The sequence below is a fragment of the Colobus angolensis genome, unplaced genomic scaffold, assembly GCF_000951035.1.
Source record: "Colobus angolensis palliatus isolate OR3802 unplaced genomic scaffold, Cang.pa_1.0 Scaffold70, whole genome shotgun sequence".
NCBI lineage: Eukaryota > Metazoa > Chordata > Mammalia > Primates > Cercopithecidae > Colobus > Colobus angolensis.
The window spans coordinates 1,714,084-1,726,255 of NW_012120710.1; the positions used below are offsets into that span (position 1 = coordinate 1,714,084).

General features: G+C 41.6%; 1 protein-coding gene across 1 annotated transcript; it reads left to right on the forward strand.

The window, feature by feature from the left end:
* The first annotated feature begins 9,540 nt into the window (after positions 1–9,540).
* On the forward strand, positions 9,541–11,600 carry UTP3 (UTP3, small subunit (SSU) processome component, homolog (S. cerevisiae)). Its single transcript, XM_011927121.1, has one exon. It carries the CDS (start codon positions 9,734–9,736, stop codon positions 11,174–11,176), a length of 1,443 nt encoding a protein of 480 aa, XP_011782511.1. The 5' UTR covers positions 9,541–9,733; the 3' UTR covers positions 11,177–11,600.
* Positions 11,601–12,172: the final 572 nt, after the last annotated feature.

Below are 12,172 nucleotides of genomic sequence, written 5' to 3' on the forward strand. Positions count from 1 at the left end.
AGGTCTAAATGTCATTCCATTCTGTTCACTCCTTTACTTTGTTTCTTCTTTGCTAATAAATTCATCTTGTATCTTGTATACCATTTTACTCAGCTGGCATATTACTTTATGGCACTTTTCTTCGTATGTGTATAATTTTGTATATTAATGTTTTCCAGATGCAGAGAGGTGTTCATAAAGAGCAATATCAGATGGCACCCAAAAAAAGGATATGAAAGAACACCAAAAGGGAACTCTAAAGATTTAGTTGGGAAAGTAGGTAAGAAAATATAATTTTCTTGTTCTAACAGTGTTCTATTCAGAGTGTTCACATCATCTAAGTTCATTTTCCCTAATAAGGAGAAAGCATAAATCTGTGGTGAGGAATATCCAGTCAGTTATTTTTAAAATATCAGATGCAACTATAAAGATGTGTCTAAAGAAACACTTCTACTCACTCTTCCTACTGAACAAAAGAGCAAGGCCTCTGGAGTCAGTTATAGCCTGGGTGCAAATGGGACTCTGACAAGTTATCAAATCTTGTTTTCTCTGTTTCATCTACAAAATGGGCATGACTATAGTACATACTTCACAAGATTGATGAGAATTGAATTGATAAGTGTAAAGCATGGAACATGCTAGAACATGGTTACAACACATAAACAATTACTTTAGCATAATGCTTAGCTCTTAATCTGCCTACTTTTCATATCCATATTCCCAGGACCCTGATTTAGACACAAAAACTCATTACTTTGATGACTATCACTATCTTGCATTAACTTCCTTCTGTCAATCTTCCAATCTTTCCCTGTTTAAAACCCTCTAATGATTCCCTTTTGCTCATAGCATAAATAATTTATCTCTACCCAAAATAGATATAGATCAAGATCACATTTGCAAATAGCTTATTAAATTCTTAGGTCATTTTAATAATTTCTAATACCTTATCAAAATTTAACAGAGCTCACTTTTTTTGGTTGTTGTTGTTTTTGTTTGTTTGTTTGTTTGAGACAGAATCTCACTCTGCTGCCCAGGCTAGAGTGCAGTGGTGCAGTCTTGGCTCACTGCAACCTCCGAGACCTCCTGGGTTCAAATGATTCTCCTGCCTCAGCCTCCCAAGTAGGCGGGAGTACAGGTATGGGCCACCACACCCAGCTAATTTTTATATTTTTAGTAGAGATGGGGTTTCACCATGAGGGCCAGGCTGGTCTCGAATTCTTGGTCTCAAACAATGCACCTCCCTCGGCCTCCCAAAGTGCTGGGATTACAGGCATGAGTCACTGTGCCCAGTCAATCCAAGCCTTTTTAATTTGACACCTGGAGATAGGTAGTCCTGTAACTCTAGTAGCAGGTAGACAGTGTAACACTTTTGGTCTACTAGTTCACATGTGCTAGTTACTTAAGTCAGAACAATCCAAAATCGTATTTTATTTGCTTTTAGTTAAATATCAAATATGGTCCCATGTTTCAACTGAATTTGAAAGATATCAAAAATTTCTTTCTCTAAAGAGATCCATATATCAAACTGTCTAGAAGACATCTAGGCACTTAAATAGCTTCACAGACACCTCAAATCAAATACATACAAAACTTAACTTCCCATTTCTTGGCCCCTGCTTAAATCTTTTTTTTTTGAGATGGAGTCTCGCTCTATTGCCCAGGCTGGAGAGCAGTGGCATGATCTCGGCTCACTGCAACCTCTGCCTCTTAGGTTCAAGCAATTCTCCTGTTTCAGCCTCCCAAGTAGCTAGGACACAGGCATGCATCACCACACCAGGCTAATTTTTGTAACTCCTGTCCTCCAACAATCCACCCGCCTTGGCCTCCAAAGTGCTAGGATTACAGGCATGAGCCACCACGCCCGGCCAAGACAAGCACATAACTAGTCTTAACACAATGGAGAAAATATTTAGAAATCCCTAAGAAAGGAAGAGTTAGGGACTATTAGATGTTAATAGAAGGAAGTATATTAGAGAAGACAGCCTAGAGAAGACACAATCTTAGCTGGGCCTTGAAGGCCATATAAGTATTGAAATATGAGACAACCCAAAGAGAGGCCAAGAGAATAAAAATCTAGAAAAGAGAAAAAAAAAATGAGTATCTAGTTTGGCTAGAACATATAATTCATGAAAGTGGGAAAGCAGCTGGAAAAATAAGTTGGGGCCAGATACAGGCAGGCCCTGAATATTCGCTTAGAGATAAGAACTTGATTCTATAGAGAATGAGGAGGACTAAAGAAAAAATTTTAACATGGGCTATGTTTCAAAAGACCTTCACCACCAAAGCTGTAATTATCACTGGGTCAATATTTAATATCAAAATTATTGTATCTACAAGTTTTCTCATGCAAAGAAAAAATTAAAAGTGATTAAATAATCTTTAGAAAGTAATTGCCAGGTTTTTAGTTGAATTAGAGTTTGGAAGGGAAAGCAGTGTCATAATTTCACTGAATTCTTCATTTTGTAATGAAGGCTATCAAACCAAGTCCTTTTAAATTAAAACTTAAAAGCTAAAATATTTACCACATATTTCAGTAGAAGCTCTGTATTTTACTTCCAAGTCACTTTTAAGACTTTTGTGACTTAAAATAGATACAGACCTTATTTGCAAAAAGAATCTATGACATACTTGTTTCAGAGTAAGTGGTTTCTGACAGATGAAACTAGATGAAATGAAAGCAGATGGCAACTGAACTTCATCCATTTTCTTTCTTATAACTAAATATAATCTTTCTTTCTTTTTTGAGTCCAAAAATAGTTCAGCATGTTTCTGAGGTTATATTAAATTACCTAAATATATTGATAGGTGTTAACACCAAGAATACATTTTCCCACTCTAAGTCTTATATCAAATTATTATGTTTACTATTACTACCTTTGTGCACATTTTTAAGAAAAGCTACTTCTGGCCGGGCGCGGTGGCTCAAGCCTGTAATCCCAGCACTTTGGGAGGCCGAGATGGGCGGATCACGAGGTCAGCAGATCGAGACCATCCTGGCTAACATGGTGAAACCCCGTCTCTACCAAAAAATACAAAAAACTAGCCGGGCGAGATGGCGGGCGCCTGTAGTCCCAGCTACTCCGGAGGCTGAGGCAGGAGAATGGCGTGAACCCGGGAGGCGGAGCTTGCAGTGAGCTGAGATCCGGCCACTGCACTCCAGCCTGGGCGACAGAGCGAGACTCCGTCTCAAAAAAAAAAAAGAAAAGCTACTTCTTTTGATAACTTCAGTCATCCCAGCCTAGTCGGTGATGCTGGGAAAAAATGTAATACGCTGCTTATTGCAGCACTATTCACAATAGCAAAGACTTGGTACCAACCCAAATGTCCATCAATGACAGACTGGATTAAGAAAATGTGGCACATATACACTATGGAATACTATGCAGCCATAAAAAAGGATGAGTTCATGTCCTTTGCAGGGACATGGATAAAGCTGGAAACCATCATTCTCAGCAAACTATCACAAGGACAGAAAACCAAACACTGCATGTTCTCACTCATAGGTGGGAACTGAACAATGAGAACACTTGGTCACAGGATGGGGAACATCACACACCAGGGCCTGTCATGCAGTGGAGGGTAGGGGGAGGCATAACATTGGGAGAGATACCTAATGTAAATGACAGGTTGATGGATGCAATGGGCCAGCACGGCACATGTAATGAGCCTGCACGTTGTGCACATGTACCCTAGAACTTGAAGTATAATAATAAAAATTATTTTAAAAAGTAATATGTATTCAACTATTGTCTTTTATTTATTTATTTATTTATTTATTTTTGGTGATGGAGTCTTGCTCTGTCACCCAGGCTGGAGTGCAGTGGCACGATCTCAGCTCACTGCAACCTCTGCCTCCCAGGTTCAAGCAATTTTCCTGCCTCAGCCTCCCAAGTAGCTGGGACTACAGGCATGCGCCACCACACCCAACTAATTTTTGCATTTTTAGTAGAGATAGGGTTTCACCATGTTAGCCAGGCTGGTCTCAAACTCCTGACCTCAGACAATCCGCCCACCTTGGCCTCCCAAAGTGCTGGGATTACAGGTGTGAGCCACCATGCCGAGCCTCAACTATTAAGTTCATGAAAGCTGTATATTAAATATTTCACCTTGTTAATTACTTTTAAATGTGAAGACCTTTGCTGATAACTATGGAAGCTCAAAAGACACAATGCTGTTAAAGGTTACTGCTTTGAAGTGCTGACAGAGTATAGAAACGTACATACCTGGACTGACTGACTGCATTTCCACTGCCTTCTCACACCCCAAAAGTGTTACACTATCTACCTGCTACTACTCTTGCCAAGAAAGATTACTATATAATCTAGTATCTATCTAGGAAACCATAACCTTCGGAGGCTGAGTCTGAACTTGGCTATGGACGCTAAAGGAAAAAGTCACTGTCCACCTAACAACACAAATCAGGCACAATTACACATAATTGATAGACAGGAAGTTTGAGATCTATGCAGGACTGTGGCGATGAAGCATATGAATTTGATCCTGTAGATCAAGCTTGTCCAACCCACATTCTGCAGGCCATATGCAGCCCAGGACAGTTTTGAACACATCCCAACACAAATTTGTAAACTTTCTTAAAAGATTGTAAGTTCTTTTGCAATTTTTTTTTTTTTTTTTTTTTTTTGAGATAGAGTCTAGCTCTGTCACCGAGGCTGGGGTGCAGTGCCGCAATCTTGGCTCACTGCAACCTCTGCGTCCCGGGTTCAAGCAATTCTTCTGCCTTAGCCCCCTGAGTAGTTGGGATTACAGGCGTGCACCACCACGCTTGGCTAATTTTTGTATTTTTAGTAGAGACAGAGTTTCGCCACGTTGGCCAGGCTGCTCTGACCTCGGGCGATCTGCCCACCTCAGCCTCCCAAAGTGCTGGGATTATAGGTGTGAGCTTCCGTGCCTGGCGACCTATTGTTAGTGTTACTGTATTTTATGTGTGGCCCAATACAATTATTCTTCCAGTGTGGCCCAGGGAAGCCAAAGATTTGACACCCCTGGTATAGACATTGGGAACCTAAAAGATTAGACACCCCTGCTATAGAAATTGGGAAGCTAAAAGACGGGACGCCACTGCTATAGACAGTGGGTAGTTAAAAGATTGGACACCCCTGCTATAGACATTGGGAAGCTTCTGCAGGATTTTAAGTTATGAATTGATATAGTCCTTTTATGTTTGCTCATTTGTTTTTTAATGAAATCTCAGGTGCAGTTAATTATTCTCCTCAGTTCCTGGCACTTTATTATGGGTCTGTGGAAATGTCCTCTTCTATTCCTTTTAATATTCAACCCTTATCCCATTCTTCATTTTCCATAAGCAGCTATTCTTTTGTGTTTAATGTATATTACTTTGTTTGATTATATTCCTACAAAATGTGTATTGTTATATTATTGTGCCTGCATTTTTAATTTTTGTGAATAGTATATTATTTATTACATTCTATTTTTTACTTTTTTCCCTTAACACATTGTTTTAAAGATCCATTCATGTTGCTATATGGATATATAATCTACTTCCAATTACTATATAGTTTAAATGTCTATAAAATGTATCATCTTGGCCAAGCGTGGTGGCTCAAGCCTGTAATCCCAGCACTTTGGGAGGATGACGGGTAGATCATCTGAGGTCAGGAGTTCGAGACCAGCCTGGCCAACATGGTGAAACCCCGTCTCTACTAAAAATACCAAAATTAGCCAGGCTTGGTGTCAGGTGCCTGTAACCCCAGCTACTTGGGAGGCTGAGGTAGGAGAATTGCTTGAATCTGGGAGGCGGAGGTTGCAGTGAGCTGAGATCCTGCCATTGCACTCCAGCCTGGGTCACAAGAGTGAAACTCTGTCTCAAAAAAAAATTATCATCTTAATCATGAGAGTGAAAGGAGGTGCTATGAATAATTACACTGGGATAACAGGTTAAACAGGGTCATCGTAGGGCAAGCCAGAATATATGATCACTCTATGCTCTTAAATTCCGTGCTATTCTTCTACAACATTTTATTGATCTGCTCTTCCAGTGATGGATATCCAGGTTGTCTCTAACTCACTGCTACCAAAAATAACTTTTCAAATAGCCTGGTACAGGTCCTCTTACAGATGGGCTTACGTGAGAATTTCTTAACCAAAAAGATATCTGCAATGATTTGTAAATTTCTGATACAGGTAATTCTGAGCACCCAGAAGATTAGTAAAGTTACAAATGAGAATAAAGCATAGTAGAGTACTTAGGTTAGCATTGAAGGTTTTTGTAGTAATGAAAGGTATGGCTGGAAAGGTTGTTTTGGGGTAAAACTTCAGGACAGCCATGTATGCTGTTAATAAACAAGTTTTTACTATCTTGATAGGAAATGAACATTTCTGAACCAGGATATGGGGTGACAAATGATATTCTAGGAAGATATTGATGTACCAGATCAAATGTACCAGAGACTAAAAGGAGACCTATTAAAGGAAAAGTTGAAAGCCAGTATAGTATAGTACTTAGTTATAGCACAACATGGATTCTGAAGCCAGACTGTTCTGGTTTAAATCTAGTTATAACACTTATCAGCTTTATGACCTCACTTAAGCTATATGTGCCTAATTTTCTCATCTCCAATTACAGATTATTATAGTAACTTTTCACAAGGTTATAATGGTTTCAAGAGCTTATAACGGTATCTAGCACATAATAACCACTCTCAGTGTTAGCTATTATTAATTATAATTGCTTCAGTAGTCCAGGAATAAAGATTAGTTTAAGCTAATGTGATCATACAATACCTCCAACACCCAGAACAAATGCCCTGAAAGAAGTATCCTAATGTGTCATCACCTAATGTGTCATTCACAGACTCCCTAATTTCCATAGTAAGAAAATCCCATAAAGGGCTTAGAGTAAGGCAAAAAGAATATTTAAAAAAAAAAAAAAAAAACCTGCTGGCTCTCATTAGTGTAGCTGGCTAACTCCTGAGTCAGACATTGCAATGACATAATAAAGATTCAAATTGGCTGGCCGCGATGGCCCACACCTGTAATCCCAGCACTTTGGTAGGCTGAGGTGGGCAGATCACCTGAAGTCAGGAGTTTGAGACCAGCCTGGCTAACATGGTGAAACTCCATCTCTACTAAAAACACAGAAATTACCCAGGTGTGGTGGCAGGTGCTTGTAATCTCAGCTACGTGGGAGTCTGAGGCAGGAAAATCAATTGTTCTTTATCAAAAGGATCTGAAAAACTGGGTGAAGCAGCTTGCACCTTTAGTCCCAACTACTCACGAGGCTGAGGCAGGAGATCACTTAAGCCCAGGAGTTTTATCCAGCCCGGGGAACGTAGCAAGCACCTGTCTCTAAAAACAAAGGATCTGAGAATGTTAGAATACAATACTCTCTGAATATGCATTGAATACTGCAACTCTGTTCTGATAGGAAATTTAATATTTAGTATAAACTAAATAATATTAATGTGATCATTCCCATTTAAAATATCCAAAATATTTTTCTAACTTATCCATAATAAAATATGCATTTTAGTCTTGAAGCCTGACTAAATTCTCAAATAATTTGCAATAAAAATGAACAATTAGTATTTGTTTTATGTGTCTAAATAAAACTTAATGTTTAAATAATGAAAATTTAACATTTAAAGCAAGGAAATAACTACAGTCCTAGCACAGATGTCATATTCTTTAAGCAATATTCCCAAAACAGCAATCTAAAGGTTATCTCTTACCCCTCCGTTCTCTTACAGCACTGGGTTTACATCATACACTGCCTTGTATTCTGGTAATCTGTATGAGTGTCTTATTTTCTACCTGATTATGAAGTCCTTAACTAGCTGATTCATCTTTGGATCCACTACTGTCTGTGGCATTCTGCAACAAACAGTAAGCAGTTAATATCTGCTAAATGACAAAATGTACCAAAATTTACATTAAGAAATAAATTCATGCTTACCATCAGAATATAACTTTTGCCCACATCTTTCTAAATTTTATTTTCTAAAATCTTGTAAAAATTTCAAAATGTTTCAGACACCTTTAGGCACTTGGAAAATGTTTAAAGTATCACTTTTCTAAAATTTTGCATTACTTTTATTAACCTAATGACACTATACTTTCTGCAAAGAAATTGTCACCTTTGGCCGGATGCAGTGGCTCACGCCTGTAATCCCGGCACTTTGGGAGGCCGAGGCGGGCGGATCACGAGGTCAGGAGATCGAGACCATCCTGGCCAACATGGTGAAACCCCGTCTCCACTGAAAATACAAAAATTACCTGGGGGTGATGGCGTGTGCCTGTAATCCCAGCTACTCCGGAGGCTGAGGGAGGAGAATCACTTGCAGGGGGTCGGAGGTGGCAGTGAGCCGAGATCACCACTGCACTCCAGCCTGGCAATAGAGCGAGCCTCTATCTCAAAAAAAAGAAAGAAAGAAAAAGAAAACAGAAATTGTCACCATTAATTTTATTTTATTTATTTTTTTGAGACAGAGTGTCTGTCGCCCAGGCTAGAGTGCAGTGGTGCGATATCGCCTCACTGCCACCTCCGCCTCCCAGGTTCAAGTGATTCTCCTGCCTCAGCCTCCCGAGTAGCTGGGATTACAGGTACCCGCCCCCAAGCCCCGCTAATTTTTTTGTATTTTTAGTAGAGACTGGGTTTCACCATGTTGGCTAGGCTGGTTTTGCACTCCTGACCTCAAGTGATCCACCCACCTCGGCCTCCCAAAGTGCTTAGGATTAAGGGCGTGATCCACCGCGCCCAGCCATGTCACCATTAATTTTAGGAACACATCAAAAGTTCAGCTTCCAACTACCTACATTAAAAGGTATCATAATACTAACCCCGAACCTTGCATATGTAATACCTAAAAACTTACACCCTGAATTACTCTAACATTCAGGGCAGACCTCCTTGAGAAGAGTCAGACCCTGCAGTGGAGCTCTGCCTTCCCACCGTCAGCCTCGGGGTCATCTAGGTTTATCGATCCCCAGTGGAGCGGGTCCCCGAGCTCTATAAGCAGGGAGAGGGCGATGGGGATGAGTAAACCCGAGCCGGAGGGCCGGCCTGCGCTCTAGCCCGGAAACCTCCTGCGGGATTCTGGAGTCTAGCGGCGCTGTCTGAGGCTATGGTGCCCAGAAATGTGGTGGTGGGCGCGGGGGGGTATGAGAGAAAAACATCTGATTAATTTTCAGCCTGATAAGCAGAAAAGAGAAAACAAGGGAGCAGGAAAACTACACTAGCACACGCCTGCCGGTCGCAAACGCCGGGTACACACGCAGTTAAAACTCAATGGAATGCGCCCGGGACTTCTCCAGGGCGTAAAGCGCAGCGCCCTCTATTGGCCGTCTGGACCTCGCCTGGAGGTGCCGTCAAGGTTCCGTCCGCCAGCCACGCCCAGGCACTACAGAATAAGCGCATGAGCCCCAGAAAGGGTTCTGTGGAACGGAACTTCCTTATCCTCTCGTTTCCACACGGAAAGATTTTTAATTCACCGGAATCGACTAGCGTCAAAGGGCACAGCGAAAAGGAAGTTGGTATCAACGTGACCTCGCCTCAGGGACCGAGCGGAAGTTCTGAATCATACGCCACGCGGAGGGCATGCTGGGGGCCGGAAGGTAAAAGAAATTCCTGTAGCCGATCCCGAGTCTGCAAACTCTGGTGGCAGGGGAGCGCGCGGCTGTTTAAAGCCACGAGTTATCGGAGCGTCTGATTCCTGCACCGAAGTCAGAGGTGGCCGAAAGTCCGGAGTCACTGTAAAACCTGAGATTGTGAGCCATGGTGGGGAGATCCCGGCGGCGCGGAGCAGCTAAGTGGGCAGCTGTGCGAGCCAAGGCAGGTCCCACGCTCACCGACGATAATGAAGATGATTTAGGATTGCCACCCTCACCAGGGGACACCAGCTACTACCAAGATCAGGTAGATGACTTCCATGAGGCACGGTCCCGGGCCGCCTTAGCTAAGGGCTGGAATGAAGTACAGAGTGGAGACGAGGAGAATGGCGAGGAGGAGGAGGAGGAGGTGCTAGCCCTAGATATGGACGATGAGGACGACGAAGATGGGGGCAGTGCGGGGGAGGAGGAGGAGGAGGAGGAGAATGCCGATGATGATGGTGGGAGCTCCGTGCAGAGTGATGCTGAGGCCTCTGTGGATCCCAGTTTGTCGTGGGGTCAGAGGAAAAAACTTTACTATGACACAGACTATGGTTCCAAGTCCCGAGGCCGGCAGGGTCAACAGGAGGCAGAGGAAGAGGAAAGAGAGGAGGAGGAGGAGGCACAGATCATTCAGCGGCGCCTAGCCCAAGCGCTGCAAGAGGATGATTTTGGTGTCGCCTGGGTTGAGGCCTTTGCAAAACCAGTGCCTCAGGTAGATGAGGCTGAGACACGGGTCGTGAAGGATTTGGCTAAAGTTTCAGTGAAGGAGAAGCTGAAAATGGTGCGAAAGGAATCACCAGAACTCTTGGAGCTGATAGAAGACCTGAAAGTCAAGTTGACAGAGGTGAAGGATGAGCTGGAGCCATTGTTACAGTTGGTGGAACAAGGGATCATTCCACCTGGAAAAGGAAGCCAATATTTGAGGACGAAGTACAACCTCTACTTGAATTATTGTTCGAACATCAGTTTTTATTTGATCCTGAAAGCTAGGAGAGTTCCAGCACATGGACATCCTGTCATAGAAAGGCTTGTTAGCTACCGAAATTTGATCAACAAGCTGTCAGTTGTGGATCAGAAGCTGGCCTCAGAAATTCGTCATCTGTTGACACTTAAGGATGATGCTGTAAAGAAAGAACTGATTCCGAAAGCAAAATCCACCAAACCCAAACCAAAGTCTGTTTCAAAGACTTCTGCGGCTGCCTGTGCTGTTAGAGATGTTTCTGATGATTCTGATTTTGATGAAGAAGCTAAACTGAAGTATTATAAAGAAATAGAAGACAGGCAAAAGCTAAAGAGAAAGAAAGAAGAAAATAGCACTGAAGAACAGGCTGTTGAAGATCAGAATGCAAAGAGAGCCATTACCTATCAAATTGCTAAAAATAGGGGACTTACTCCTAGGAGAAAGAAGATTGACCGCAATCCCAGAGTGAAACACAGGGAGAAGTTCAGAAGAGCCAAAATTCGAAGAAGAGGCCAGGTTCGTGAAGTTCGTAAAGAAGAGCAACGTTATAGTGGTGAATTATCTGGCATTCGTGCAGGAGTTAAAAAGAGCATTAAGCTTAAATGAAGTTTTTGCTTAGCATAAGGTTTTTGGCAATTTTGGATCAATAAATTTTTACTTTTAACTAAAGTGATTGTATTAATATATAATACTTTAAATTTTAAAAATTCTTGTCCACAGAGAAATTTGTCTGGGTTATTGGACAATTTGTATTAAGATTATAAGAACTGTGGGAGCAATATGAAGGTGCTTGAGAAAAGAGATGACGTTGAAGTTTTTCAGTATTCTGTTAAACAGGTATTAGCTTAGGCAAATTTCACAGTTCATTGTGCAGTGTTAAACTCAGAACATGTGTAACTTTTCACGTAAAGAGAATGCACCTTTGACAGTTATTTGTAAGGCAGCCTATAAAATAGTTCTGAAATATTTTATTTACCTAACTGTAATTATTGGGCTACTTGTTAATAAATAGGCTTAATGTTAACATGGATTTCATACGTTCTGTGTGGTTTAAAAGCATAGGAATGAAACTCTGGTTAAAAATAGAAAAAGGAAGAGATATGCCTTAATTACATCAATTGTCAATATTTTCTCATAGTTCTTCATGTGCAAATAAGGTAAAAATCCCATTTCCCCTTCTTTACTGGTGATTTGCAGCAGTTGCTGCTTGTGCTTACTCCATTTGCTAAAAATTTGATATGATTACTACTAGGTAAGTGGTAACTAAGTGGCAACAAAGTTCCATTTTTCTTTTTTTTTTTTTTTTTTCCTTTTTTGAGACTGAGTCTCACTCTGTAGCCCAGGCTGGAGTGCAGTGGCAGGATCTCTCGGCTCACTGCAACCTCCACCTCCCGGGTTCAAGTGATTCTCCTGCCTCAGTCTCCTGAGTAGCTGGGATTACAGGTGCTCACCACCACGCCCAGCTAATTTTTGTATCTCTAGTTGAGACACGGTTTTGGCTAGGCTGGTCTTGAACTCCTGACCTCAAGTGATCAGCCCGCCTTGGCCTCCCAAAGTGCTGGGATTACAGGCATGAGCCATCGCGCCCAGCTCAATGTTCCA

What these genes read in the sequence shown, in the direction of transcription:
- UTP3 (XM_011927121.1), top strand. Translation starts at nt 9,734, where the DNA reads ATGGTGGGGAGATCCCGGCGGCGCGGAGCAGCTAAGTGGGCAGCTGTG.